The following is a 15,195-nucleotide window of genomic DNA, read 5'->3' as shown; positions in this document are numbered from 1 at the left end:
AGCTTTTTAATTAAAAGGGCCCAAACTCCCCATTTTCATGTTTCTTTCACTGATCTGAACTTTGGATCCCAGAAGGCAAGTTTCTGATGTTGTCTCATTTCATTTTAATAACAGGTAGTTCTCACATAGTCCTTCACGTCCACTTATCTTAAAGTGCTTTGCAAGCAGTGATTTGGGCAAAATAAAACAAACTTGTCCCACTCAACTCATCTTAATCCTAAAAACGAATGAAATGAACACTCTGCCTTTCTACCCAAAGAGTGGCTAGAAAACCTAAAAGTCTTCCACCAGAACAGGAAATGCAGAAGAATATCCTAAAGCATGAATTATGGCAATCTAGTACACTAGGGATTGTACTTGATTTAGAGTCATAAATGGCAATGCTTTACTGTCTGTTCATACCACTGCTGGTCAACAGAAAGAAGATAAATGCCTACAGTACAAGGAGATTGGTGGCAAAACTCGTTGTGAATTGTGAATTAGCTGCCTGAGCCAGTAATGCTCATGAGTGGCTACTACTCTCCACTCTTGAATGAGGACAGAAGATGGTCATTTCATATGACCTGCCTAGAGAAGAAGAGTGTGTATATGACCTGGGGAAAAGCAGGATTCAGAGCAATCAGAGATGAGCCACAGGAAAACTGAAAGAGGTGGAAAGAGCAGAATACTTTCATATGTGGCAGAAGTGCAGGAGTGAAGCCCTTCTGCTGCTGCTGTTCTGGCTTTACAGCTAACAAAAGCTCATGCTATCCTGATGTCCTTTTCTTCTCAATCTAGAGATGGCAGAAAGCACTGAGGCTGCCACAGGGGCTGGAACACAGATCTTCTCACCATATCTTCTTTTTCCATCTGCGAGCTGGGCTTTGTGCCACACGTGGATGGACCAGGCACTGAGGTGCCTCTGGTCAGACGATGGAGAGGGGCTGTTGGTACTGCAGGAAGACCCTCCTGCTCGCACAGGGTGAAGAGATCTGCTCAGCACTGCGAGATGGAGTGGCTCAGAATTAAACACAAGAGAGAAAGATTGATACGAAGCTTTGGGAAAGGAGCCAAACACATGAAGGGAAACATACGCTTTCTATCTATGTAGCAAAATCCTAATCTTGGTTGTTGATTGCAGTAGACACTTCAAAATCATCTAGTCAATCACTCTTTCCCTTCTTTGCCTTCCCTTACTTTGAACAGGAGACAGTAGTACTCTGAAGTAATCAGTACCTTATTTCTAGTCGAACACTTCTCAACAAGACCCTGGACGTACCTCACGGGTGCTACAGAGCCACCCACTTGTCCTCGTCCCCACACAGCACTGGTGAGGGCTGGCGCTCCACACCATGAAAGATGTGGTGTGGCAGCATCCAACTGCCAAGGACTCTAAAAGCACTGCCACCATTCATCTTGCACATTAGCCTGGAAAATATGACAGGCTCTGTATCTCTCTCCAGCTGAAACTTGGCAATACTGGAGGGGAGCCAGGAGAAAGGGAACACGAAGCCAGGAGGGGGTGACCCAGCAGTTCCATAAGCCATTGCTGTTCTTTCCAGTGAATGGATATTCCTTTTAATTAAATAAATAGCCTCCTGTAAGGTTTTCTGCCTCCTTTGCAGTAGTCCTTCCTACAGAGAGACACTACTACCTTCTTCACTTAGAAATAAGACACACTCCTGAATCAGATTCAGTTGTGTTACAGATCCTGTGATGCCAGCGTCGAGGCTGAACTCTAAGAGGCTGGCAGGAAAGTTTTCTGACATGAGTCCTGCAGATTTTGATTATGCAATGGAAACACAAACTGACTCTGTAATGGCAAACACTTTACTCAAAGCATCACTTGCCATGTATTTGGGTGTTTCAGTAAATCAGTATAACTCTTTTCAACAAATATACTTTGTCAAGGATTTATTTGGTGGTGGGTGGGAAGTGGGCAGTAGGCAAGTCCTATTGCTACTAATTTGATTTCGTAATGAAAACACGATCACAGACTTGAACAGCAGAATAAACTAATGCTACTCCTCTACCAACTGCAGCAATAACAAAGTTACTCTACTGTTCATCAGCACTAGCATTAATTTTAATCTTACACCTAAGATGCTAGAGAACTCCTATACAAGTCAAGGTGGGAAATTCCAGCTTTTACCCAGCAAATTTTGTATGGCCTTTTATTTTAACATACAAGGCAACAAAGAAGTTTCTATTTCACTTTTACGGTAGTTCACTATTAAGAATGTTCAGGTTTCCCAGTTTTACATTTTATTTTTCTATGCACTAAGATTCTCTCTTTCAAATCAGATTCAGAGCAGAATGGAGACCAGTTAAGAATTTTTCATTCTGTGTTCTTCCACTGTATGTCTCAAATAATGTTGCTTTTCAGCAATGTGGCAGCAGGCTCTAAAATGACAGTATAATCTGAAAACTTTTCACAGCTTACAGAAGGTAAGAAGTGTTTCTTACTGTGTGAGCTTTCAGGTTGTCAGGCTTTGTAAAATGGGTGCAATTTTCTTCTAAAATGAAATGTTAACTTTAGAAGAATGCACTGGAGGGAAAAATGCTATTCCTCAAGAGTAAAGATCTTTTTCTCTTCTCTATTTTTTATAAATGTAAACATATAAAAATGACAGATGTGTGCAAGCTAGTCTACACACAAACAAACTCTGGATCCACATGGGCACATTCAGCTGGAAGACTAAATTTGCCTATAGGTCAATGTTAACCCCTGGAAAATAGGGAGTTATTACAAGATGATACCATTAACTGATTGTTAGCTCAAGTGAGGGCATAGCAGGCAATGCTGGAAGAACACAGATCATGAACATTTATTTTGTAAAGTTTGTTGATTATTTGGGTGATAAAAGAATGCTGGTGCAATCCCGTAGCACACACCTTCACTGACTTGGTGGTATCCTGTTCTGCCCTCATTTCCCAGTCATTCTACAGATATGGCTGGCTATGTTTAAATGGGTGATTAAAACCACCCCCAACAAAGAATGTGGATACCAAAGCCAATTCCTCTATTAAATTTCCCTCAGCTCATACTTTATTTTCAATACCTATCCCCTACTGAAGTTGTATATCTCTAATACAGACCCTTGCATGCTGAGGCTACATAATCCTTGTGTTGGAGTGACCCTGCATAGTGCAGACCCACTTTCAAATTATCTGCTAAAGGATTTGAAGATTCTCAGACTGTCAGGGATGAACGCTACATGTAAAATTAGCAGAGCAGAAATGTCCTTTTACCTATACACCTCAAGAGCCCACACAACATAACACAAAACAGTTCCTTCTTTACATTTTGTTATGGCTCAGTTCCATTAAGAACTGCTGAAAGAGAGGATCCGCTTGGTAGGATCACAGGGACGTTGTGAGTCCATTCACCTTTGCTTTTATCCTCTGCTGGAATGGAGAAGTTGTAGCCCAAGAAGCAGCTCTGGGATTTAACGAACAAATTTGGCCTGTTTTCAAGTGTAACAAAACGCCTGCAATCAATCTTCCAGTCTATGTCAGGCTGCTGTTGGAAGTCGATGAAGTTATCCAATACACTGGCCTTCATAGGTAAGAAGAGATCAGCTAATTTACAGCACTCGTTTTTCCATCATTCCAAAGCACTGTATTTATCCCTACCAAGAACCTAGCTGAAGCTAAAGATGTAGCAGCACTTGAAGGGAAGGGCATTCAGAAGAGAGGCTTTTACATTGAAACCGCAAAATTTCTCCGTTCACTTTTCCCAGCACTGTACTCTGCCATATTTGTGAGGGAAGAAAACTCTGCATATCTTCACAATGGCTCTAGGATACGTTGTGCAGTTTTTACAGTGAGCTCAGGAATGCATTGCAGAAGGACTTGATGGGTCAGACAGCCTATGCAATAGCTCTCTTGCTTTCCTCCAGAAAACCTACCTAAAAACGCCATTACAAAGAAAACGAATCCCGTTTTTGGTACTACCCTCTTAGAAACACTGTTAAGAATGAGACTTTGTGGGAACAAGTAACACCAGCTGCCTTCTGAGACCCAAAGTTGCTGCCAAATAAACATCAAAACATCGAGGTGGTACATTTCATGCCACGCTGCCCCTCTGCTCAGGGCATTCACATCTGGCTTTTGGATGGGTAGATCTTTGTTACTCCAATTGGCCTTCCTCCGTTTTTAAGACATATTCTGTAACATATCACTTTGAGAAAACTGAATTGTTATCAAAGAATTGTTGCTATTTTAAGTGAACATCAACATTGGAAAAAAAAACACACTTTATATTTCTCAAAAAATATTGCAGTATTTTTCTACAGAGAAACTATTATCATTATTATTTTTAGCAGAAAGAAAATAATAGAACAACATACATTTTCCTATTAAAAAACGCCAAAAGCAAAAATGGCCAAGTAGACATTTGCTTCCCATAGGCCATATAGTCTTATGTCAACATTCTCTTTTCTATATATGTCTATATATGCACATAGATTGCTCTATGTGCATATATATATATATGACATTTATTTTTTTAGTTCCATGCATATCTCTCAGGTTTTTCTTGTACGAGAATGACTAAACATTATTCACCTAAAAATAGTTTTCTAAGAACATACACACACCAGTTTTATTCTACCCACAATCTGGGTTATTTCTAAATAATTGAAAGAAGCAAATCAGAAACAATTTTGTTTTAGATCATATCCTGAGAACCTAATACATGTATTTCCACATACACAATTCAAAATATAAAATGTTTTGAAAATATACATGGCAGCTTTTTTGTGGTGCAAAGTCTACAATTCAAACTTTCACGTATCTTTTTTTTCCCCCCATTTCCTCCCTTCCCTCCTCCCGGCCCCAAATAACACTAGCAAAGACAAATGCAGCAACCAGAGTGAAGACAGTTGTGTGAAGGAGTTTGGGCCCAGGAACAGAAATGGATTTGTCCTTAACAACACAGTCCGCATGCTTGGAAGCTGATGCATTAACAGGATGTTTTCTTCACAACAACTGCTGTATTACCAGACAGCACACTTGCATGATGCACGCAATTTTACTCTTTCTTATTTCAAAGTACTGTTGGGACAAATTTTGCCCTTGGATAAGCATGCTCGGGCCCCACTGAAGCCAGGCAGTGGAACTTACAGTCATGTGTCCGAGAGCAGAATTTGTACCCAGTGTTATAAAGAAAGAAAACTGTTTAGTGGATAAATAATGAAGAAAAGGAATTTATAAAACAAACAAGCAAGCATTAAAATATAATTAATTACAAAAAAATAAACAAAAACCAAAAAAACCAGAGCCACTTACAGGGCTTGATGGAGTCTTTGGCCAGCCTGGGCTGCTAATGCTATCACTTTCATCTCCATGAAATGAGGAGATGCTAGCAGAGCTTGGGGACATTGGGGAAGGGACTGGCAGGTTGCCTGGGGTTGGGGGCTGAGAAATACCCTGAGAGCTGTAGCTATCCTGTGGTAGAGGAATAAAAAAAAAATAATATGACAAAGGCAGGGCAAACTTTATTAAAAACAAAAAAAAATACATCCAGTTTAACAGACTGACCAATTTTTTATATATAAAATATATATAAACAGAGAGACACATACAGAAAACACACACATATATAAATATATTTATATATATATATAAAGTATTAAAGCAACATTCTTAATTAGTATAATTTGGAAAGTTTGCTGGATGCTTGGCTAAAGTCACTAAGCCACCATGCTTATTTCAAGCTCACATGGAATGCTAAGCATGGGTTTCCCCTTATGAAAGAAAGAAAAAAACCACAAGCTGTTCACCTTATTTTATCAAATAAGGCAGGAAAGCAAAATATTAAAGTATGTTGCTGCTGCTGAGGCGGCCAAAACAGGAAGCTATAACTGAAGGCAGAGAAAAATGGCTGCAAGGATTAAAACCAGGCAAGACCCTTCTTCCCCACCCACCTGGCACAGCCGAATCCCCACGCAACTTTTGGCTTGGGATGCTTTGCCCCCGCAAGTTAAAATGCCGTAAGAACTAGTAACTTTCAGATCCACACAATGAAGTGAAAAAAAAAAAAAGAAATAATAAAAAAAAAAGAAACAAACAAAGAGATTGCACGTGAATGGAAAGGCATGCAGGAGAGAACAGAAGTGGGTAGGCCAAAACCAGAAGATGGAGACAACACAGCAGACTCCTGCGGGCTGAACCAACACCACGTGCGGAGGTGGTAAATACCTTTGACTTGCTCTCGGGTTGAGGGGCTCCTTCTTCTTTGCCATCTGCTTTGAGAGGAAGGGGTAGTTTGGACTCACCGGGTGTCATCATATCTGCAAGACCCATAGGTGCTAATCGAAAACAGGAGAAACAGTTAAGCATGACTGTGCTTGGCTCGGTAGGAAAAAAACGCTTCCTGCTGCCAGCCTGTGGCCACACGTGAAGCAGAGGTTATCCCACCTCCGTCCTCTTATCCTAGCATCCGGAAACCTGCACACCTCTTCAGTGGGAGTGAGGAAATAAAAGGAAAGCGAGGAAATAAAAGAAAAAAGAACAAAGGGAGAATGCAAGCACCACACAACAACGATAAAAAACACTTTACGGAGGAAAATTTGTTTCTCATGGCGCTGCTGGTCTGCAGCTACCCAAGGACATTTTACCAGTACAGTTTACCAGACCAGCAGACTACCTCAGTTACTCCTGCACTTTCCCTTTAGCAATAGACTAACGGAGACGAAAATGACGTAGATTTTACTTTCAATTTTGAATCCGAGAAAAAGGCTGGACTTCCCAATTGCGCTTCTGCATTAAGACTGGCGTCCAGCAGGTAATTGCTGCCCCGACTATCTTCAGGACGAGTTGCTCAGCCTTGTGAGCTTTAACTACAGAATTACAAGCTGCAAACTCTGCTCTGAGAAACAGCAGTCAACTTTCCCCCTCCTGCCAAAATGAGGTGGGACTATAATGAACGCACAAATGTCTTTCCCTGATAATGGCACGCAGTTGCTTCCCAGGGGTGTGAGGAGTTTAAGTTTTTTTTTATATATATATTTGAAGATGCGAGTGCTAAGTATAGTATTATTGCTGCAGAGCTGCTGGGTTCCTGGATTTCTAGAAAGATGGAAGAAGAAACATTCAGATAAATACAGAGAAAATACTGGGCAGAGCAGATGCTAGGAGGTGCCATGACACTGAATCAATGCAAATAACCAAAGAACAACAGCAAGACACCAGGCGATTCTTTTCCTGCAGAAAACCATGTGCACAGCATTTATGAAAGGCTGGATTATCTTCCCTCCCTCTCCCTCTTTTTTTCTCCCCCTCATGTCCTGCTTTCAAAGAAGGATCTGAGATAAGAAAAACATAGGCTAGGATAACCTATAAAGAAAGGAAAAAGGAAAAAATACATATCCCAAGCTCACAAATTTTAAGAATCAGCAAAGCATCGTTGCTTAAAAAAAATAAAAAAGGGGAAAAAAATAAGAATGTGATCATTACCAGACCTAGTGTGCCTCTGCAAAATGACAATGCTGGCTCACACTAGGCAGCAGGCACACTGCGTAGCAAGCCAAAGAGAGGAGGGGGAAAAGAAGCTTTAAAAATGCTTCACAGATTGCCCACTACAAAATGATTATTGCACATATTCATGTATTACTATGTTTTAGAAAATAATTAGTTTTAATTACAGCAGTGAGAGCATGAGCAGGACTCTGGCGAATACGCTGGCAAGCTTTGCAGTGCTAATTTGCTAATATCTTTAGCATCACTGCAGGTTGAGACTATGGGTCTGCCAAAAAAACCTACCCAGCCATGTGCCATGTGAGTTTACAACTGTATGCTCAATATTCAGCTTTGAACTGCTGGTGTTTTTCATGGGCACATTTTCTTGTTTTTTCAAAGCACATTTGTAGCCCAATCAAGCCCTTAAAGTCATCACAACACATAAATCATAATTGAGCTTAAAAAAAAAAATTTACTTGCAATACTTAAGACTTCAAGAATTGAACAAAAAGCCTTTTTCAAGTGATGCAGCTGCAGAGAAAATCTATTGGGATCAGCTAAAAATGCTGTTATTTTTATGTATGTGTGTGAAACCTCAACAAAACAGCCAAGCAATATTATACTGGGAAGCCAGCATCCACTACGCATGTGATTTGTATGCATTTTGCCCTTACACTGTTTGGAGAGTTGGGGCAGCTTGTGACCATTATGGAGTGAAGAATGGCAGCCTAACACATTTTAGTTTTGAATTCTTCAGTTTTAAAAAAAGTTACTTTTCTTTCAGAGATTTTTTTTTAAATGTACATAGCAAAATGGTCAAATGTATGCCACAGTCTGGTTTCAAACTGGGATGCAAAACTGTTATACAAAATCCATTTTAACACATATCATGCTGTGAAAGTGCTAAAAAGACATCTTAGTTTTAGTTAAAAGCAAGCCAAAAATGACCCTTCTCCTCTCAAGCTATTTTGGAGAGGTCAAACAAAGTAAAGTTAACGACACTTCTTCACCAGCGTTCTGCATGGCTAAATCCTCTGTTGATCTCTCACTGTTATCTAGGTTGGCACATTGTATTTCTATTGTGAAAGAATAGCATAATTCTGCCCATTCCTGGTAGTCCTGTTTCCATCAGAGCTCCTTTATAAAATCTCTTCCAGCGAGGTTTCAATTAACATCTCATGTAAAGGGCAAGGGACTCTGGTCTGCAATGAACCACATATTCTGACTATATTATTCAGGTTTGGGAATGTAAAAACACCAGTTCATTTTGTGTACTGCGTATTTCTTGTTTTGTGGTATTTGCATATATAATTTTGTCTCTATCAGGAGTTGGAGACTATTATGAAGAAATTAATATGGCTTCACAAATCTGTTCCACTTTCTGTTCTAAATTATTTTCTTCATCTACATCACTTTCTATTCTAAAGAGGAGAACTGCACGGGTTTTACTAGCAAACTGTAAGGTCTCCCTATAGCTTTTACCTAACATGTTTCCACAGCTACTTTTCCATCCACTGTTGAAATGCTGTTTCATAACTTCTTGCAAACGTATTCTCCAGTGATTTGCAAACAGACACTCCTTCACTTTTTAGCAAAGCAGTACAGCAAGAACATTGTTTTGACCCTTTCTGAGCAGTGAAATACTGTTATTGTCACAAAAGTGCTAAATTAAGACATGCTCTCTTTCTACATAGGTACTAATAATTCTGTGTGTGAAGTACAGACCGAAAGATAAAACATTCTAGAGAAGAGGATAACAGGGAAATTTTGACTTAAAAAGTGCTGTAGCATACTGTGAATAGGTCTCAAATACTAGCCTCTGGCTTATTAGAAGAATTTAAGAGCTAGAATGGTTTCAAAAAGCAAGTATGGGTCAAGGTCCTGAATTAACTATTCCACGCTGAATTTAATGTACTCAAAGGCATATATTGACAAGAGTGAAACTGCAGCAAAGTATTCTTTTTTGCTAAAGGCTGCACTATCAGTCCCAGAAGATGATGAAATACTGTAAGAGCAGCAATACACAAACATTGTTTTTCTCTTTATTGCTAGTGCAGTAACAAATCACGCTCTACAAAACAGAATATTACATCCTTTGTAAGACATTTCTCCCTCCCTCCTGCCCCTAGCACTCTCCCTCCAAAAAAAAAAAACAACAAAAAAAAAGAAACAAAGAAAAAGCAGAGAATTTATGACTCATATGGAGCTGGCAAAAGAATCCCCACTGCTTTTATACCCCAAAAAAACAACACAACAGAGCAGGGACAACAGCAGAACAGCATTGCCTAACATCCTGCCATAACTGACCATTGCCCTGTGGGTAGAAGTACAGCCGAGGATGCTAGGGCTCCTTGTTGTGAAATGGGTGTGCAGGCAGCCAAGGATGTCAGCGCCACCCCTCCTTTCTGCCTACCAACCCTCTGGACTGTGGGATGACAAGTGCATGAGTTTTGGGATGTGGGTACGTGTACTGTAAGAGCTGGCTTGGCTTACAGTTACACGGTGACCACCAAATTATGGTCATTGCCTGTATGGGCTACAGGTGATGCGATATTTAACCTGCTACCAACTACTGGTGTCCTCTGAAAACTGTGTTTAAATGTACATTATAGAATAGCTCACATGGAGGTACGTGTCAGGGAAAAAAAAAGGAAAATAAATGGAGTTCTTCATTCTTCTGAAAAATGAAAACCAACCAAGCCGCAAAACAGAGAAAAACAATTTAGATTTCTAAAAAATGCTTCACATTTATAAATATAATTGCTGTTTCTATCAGGGGTTCAGCCAAATAAACACAAAGTCAAAAATACATTTTATATAAAAATGTAAACGTTGTATCTGTTTTTAAGAGTGTCCTTTTAATTCCTTTACTTTTTTTAGAGCTTCACGTTGTAAGTATTCCAATGTTCAAAATTTACTGGGAATAACAAAACCCAGAAAAATGAAAGGTTTGGGCAGAACAGAGGTATGGCCAGTATGAATGCTCCAAAAGAGGTTTTGGATGCCACTCTGTGCGAGTACAATATTGAAATCTATGAGATACAAACTCCATATTACTTCTTTTTAAAGCTAATTTTCGCAAGAATTACCAAGGTTAGCAGCGTGAACTTGTTATTTCATTGATGTTGGTTTTGCAAGTTTCCTTTTATTATATTTTTATTATATTTTTAAAGCCCAAATTTAAAAAAACGGAGGGGAAAAATATATAAATTATGTATGAGAATGTGAACCCCTGTATAACAAGAGGACAGTGGAGTTTATACCATTTCTCTGTATGGCAGCTTGTTCCATAATTGTGGGAGGATTCTGGCACTTGTTCTTGAAGCTTTTGGTATTGTTATGGATGGGATACTCTATCAGAAGGATCCGTCTGCTTTAATCTCATAATTTCTGTGTTCCTAAACTGCTCTACATCATCTAAAGCTGGTGATGTGTTCTTTGATCCACAGTCACTGCTGAAATACCAGGATGTTAAACTGCACCACGCTATTCCTTTTGATAATGATATTAATTAAATAATAATAATAATAATAAAATAAGGTCAACTGGTAATGAGGAGTTATAAATACTAATAAAAACAGGTGGCAAAAAGTGTTATACTCAGCTGTACTGAAGCTCTACAACCACGTAAATTCCAAACAGCATCTGCAATCTTCCTGTGTTTTACAGAGCAAAACCTAAAACTGACTGCATTTGATTACAACAAATAAACCAAAACCTACCTTCCATCCCCAAAACAGGCAACGTAATTGCACTCTCAAACCCCAGAAAACCAAGAAATGAACTTCTCCGTGTTGCTTACCTTATTTTTTCACTGGCCTGTTACTGAAACAACAGTTGTTCATGCTCAGTGCATGTCAGAAAGGTAACCCTCTCACTTGACTCCACCAGCAGCTACTGAGTTGCTTTTTTTGGCCCTACACACTGACTGAACCCTGTTTTTCCTGGCTGTTGTAGCTTTAAACTAGTGGGAAAAAGAGCCAGATAGCGGCGTTGGTCTTTGTGTCACAGATAATGCTGCTTTCGGCCTGTAAGCAGGCACCATCTGCATGTTCTCCATCTCATCAAATGCAGTGCATGGGCAAGAGCGGAGCCTGCAGTGCTCCCCTGGCTCAAGACAATATCATTTTAAGTCCTGTATTGACACTTGTCTTAAGCTCAGCCCTTCATTTCTTTGACCCAAGCAGAATGACGTGTCAGCATATGGGCAATGGCAGCGTTCCCACTGCATGTGCCCCCAGCAGTGTATCCACGCCTCATTTTCTCTTTTTTCCCCTCTGCACCGCCACGCTCCGTGCTGTTGGAGGCCAGCCGTGTAAAGCAATAGAGTGCAATCTAGATGCGTGTCTGCTCACACACAGAGGAGAGGAGGTGCACTGAACTCCTCCGGTTCATCTCATACTTACTTTCTATTGGGTAATCTTTGAATTAATAAAACTGGAACAAAAGAAAACCTCACAAATGCACTGGCAGAAAAAAAAAACCCTGATAAATGTTTAAATTATTAAAAATCCAATATTTCAGAATGCATAACACAATAAAAAGAGTATGACTACCCCATACAAAAGACTGCTAGGATAAATGGCCTTGCATTGAACAGATTTCCACTGTATGAAATAACGAATGGCTGAATTATCTGAACAAAAAAACCTCTGTGAATCTTCCTTTAAACTGGTTATTCCTTAGGAATACATAAATCTTCTTAGGCAAGGCACTCTGCCATCTGTTTGCTGTTGGTTATTTTTGCAGCTCTGGGGGCCAAAGGAAAAGGGGGAAAAATTACTTCTGCTAATAGCAAAACAGAATTTATAGCACAGTTTCAATGCTCAGAAGTAATTTTATTTCAGCAAGCCAGACAAAACACATAACTACACAAACAAAACATAATATTACCTGGGACAGCTCTGGTGGGGGAAAAGCAAGCTATTATCTAATGGTCTTTTCAATAGCTTTTCCCTCTTCATCCAGACAGTACAAGTGTGCTGTCTGGACTAACCAATGGCTTTCAAGCAAGACTGAAAAAAGCCCTTTTGGTCTTTTTTTTTTTTTCTTTTTTTAAGATTAAAAAAAAAAAAAAAAGCTTGCTGATTAACAGCTTCTATTCAGTTTCTTTTGCTAACAAAGATGTAACATCATATTCTCGAAAAAGTAAGACACCCTCAAGTATCTTGGGAGCTCCTAAACACAGGAAAGAAGCCCTCTGGACATACTAGACACTACAATTTCACATGGGCCATTTTCTGCCTAAGAAACAGAGGCATATGAAATTGAGAGGAAGGAAAGGCAGGGAAGGAGGCAAAGGATGAAGGAATGGAACAGGCTACATGGTGCAGAGAGGAAGATACTGAAACACAGGCTCTTGGTAATACGCAACTTAAGCAACAAGGTATCTGTAAAGAAATAAACTAAGTAGAAGCACATACAACTAAGAAATCAAATCACCTTAGCATAGCTCTTCAGCTTTCAAAAATACTTTAAAAAACTAATTTTCAAAAAAGGCTAATGTAATCAGTAAAGCATGCACCGAAACTCCACGACTGGAAGATCCACCTTAGGGTTACTGAAACTCCATCCGAACCCTCCCTCATCAAAGAATTGGTCTTTACTGAAGTATGATCTCAATAGGAGATAATTGTTAGGACGTGAAGCTGAATAAGGACAATGAAGCGTATTTGCACAGCAGTATATTCACCTGTCTTCGAAGATGCACACAAATCTGTAAATAATTCTGAATTCACAAGTCACAATATGAAAGATAAATCCAACATCTACGTTAAATATGCTTTGTTTGCAGAAGGAAACTATGATTAAATTTCATATACTGATATTTAAATAAGTAAGTGAAGAAATTCTATAGATGGTTATATGAATTTTGGAAACAGAAAATAAGGCCTATATTTTCAGAACAGAGTAATTATTTTAAGTGCCCAACTTACAGCATCTTCAAGTCAGAGCAGGTGCACATCTCTGTTTTTAAAAAACAGCACCACATTAAATAACTCAAATTGCAATCTTAGGAAGCAAGACACTGAAAAGCAACAGCAGCCTCTTCAGAGATGAGGCTTTTCTCCTTCCTCCTCTTGCAGACACACACACACAAATATACATAATACTTGCTAGTCAACACCTACGTCAAACTGGGTCCGAGTGTTGCTATAACTTTCAAAACATTGTACTCATCTACATGCTGTGCGAAAGGACTTCATGAAAAATGCATGAGTTACTGTACAAAAAAACGCAAATACCTTAGCCTAGTTTCCAATCACTCCAAACTACCCCGGTAGGGGCGAATCGAATGAAGAAGGCTATCCTCTGCCATCAGCTCAGGGCTGGTACCTTTAAACAAGTTTTTGGAGGAAGGCCACTCCTGAAACGCTACCCACCATTACCTGTGGAACTGTTCACCATGTTAGGTGCCATGCTGTATGGAGGAGCCTGCGGGTTCATCAAGCCAGAGCTGTTGTTCATCGGCTGCGTGTAGGGGGAGCTGGATCCCATAATACCGCTTTGATTCATGGCAGGAAAATTGCCTTGCCTACGAGAAGAAAAAGCACACACACACAGTCTCATTACGTACCTCATCGCTGAAGATACTGTGGTTTGTCACAGAATACATCTCCTATTGTTTGCAAATAGCTAAGGAGAAGGCACGCAATTAGTTCATTTTACCTACATGGGGAGCTATTAGTCTTGAATTAGTCACTGTGTATCTGAGACAGAATTGGACTGAACATAAATTTCAAGAAATGTATATGGTGTTTTTATATGTCACAACCTATCAGCACAAAAATACAGCTCATATTATTTACCCTAGACAGCAACGTGATCAGGAGTCAAAATTAGAACCTAGGTTTGGTATATAAAAATTTCAGAGTGAATGAAAGTTTTGACCATTTAACAGAAATCCTTGCCTGCCATGGCTCAAAATGCAATGAAATGACCAGAAGAAAAATGGGTGCCATAGAATCTCTTTCAGATCTCTTTATCTGATGTTATCAAACACACCTTGTTTCCTGTAAACACTGCCAGTCTCAGGGTTCAAGAGAGAAAACCAACTGCATATGAAAAGTTATCTTGAGTGTAACTTCATGACCAGAAGTGGCATTCACAAAAGTCCCAATGAAATCATACAAATGTAAATTCCTGCTTCTCTTCTTCAAAACAGAGTTTTTTCTTAATAACACAACAGATGTTCCTGTTTCCGGTACTGATTTAGGGCCCAAAGTCATAGTCATTTAGCAAATGCCATTAAAATGACCACAGACCTGACTGCAGCACTGAATAAAATACCCATCTTGTCTGTGCTGTTCAGGTTCAACCTTCCAAAAAACTATGTACGTACAATGCACTGTTGAAGGAAGAAACCTTTCAAAACCAAAAAGTTAATCATGTATCTGTATGATGCTATCATAACAGAGCTTTAAGTTTGTCTGAAAAATGGAAGAAATTCTCCACATCTTCACATGTGAAGATTTCAGATGAAATATTTCTGAGGACTAAACCTTAGATACTTTTTAGAACTTCGGTAGCTAAGTACACCTGAAAATGATTTCGCAAACTGTTTAGAGAAACTGAGGTGCAAGAAAGAAAATAATCAAACCCAAGTAAGCAGAGTAATCCAATGCAATGCTTCACTCAACCTCAAAAATAGCCTTTTGCTCTTTTCATTCACAATACAATTACCTACCTTTTCTTGGTACCATTAAAGATGATATAGTTTTATGATACCTATATGAGTATATAGTTATATGT

The 15,195-nt window shown here is 39.3% G+C and overlaps 1 protein-coding gene across 7 annotated transcripts in view; it reads right to left on the bottom strand.

Annotated features, from left to right (window-relative positions):
• Positions 1 to 15,195, bottom strand: part of ARID1B (AT-rich interaction domain 1B) — a 322,498-nt gene that overhangs the window by 28,299 nt on the left and 279,004 nt on the right. For 5 of the 7 annotated variants that reach the window (XM_084515777.1, XM_084515775.1, XM_084515778.1 and 2 more), the window contains 3 exons: positions 13,833 to 13,978; positions 6,184 to 6,293; positions 5,272 to 5,430 (listed from right to left, as the gene is read on the bottom strand). In XM_084515777.1, coding sequence (XP_084371903.1) covers positions 5,272 to 5,430; positions 6,184 to 6,293; positions 13,833 to 13,978 — 415 coding nt within the window. The remainder of the gene's footprint in view (positions 1 to 5,271; positions 5,431 to 6,183; positions 6,294 to 13,832; positions 13,979 to 15,195) is intronic. The other 2 variants (XM_084515780.1, XM_084515781.1) reach the window with 1 other exon arrangement.

The sequence above is a fragment of the Aythya ferina genome (assembly GCF_964211825.1).
Source record: "Aythya ferina genome assembly, chromosome: 3".
NCBI classification, from domain to species: Eukaryota; Metazoa; Chordata; class Aves; order Anseriformes; family Anatidae; genus Aythya; species Aythya ferina.
The sequence above is the reverse complement of the archived record's forward strand: the minus strand, read 5'-3'. Positions and strand labels throughout refer to the sequence as shown.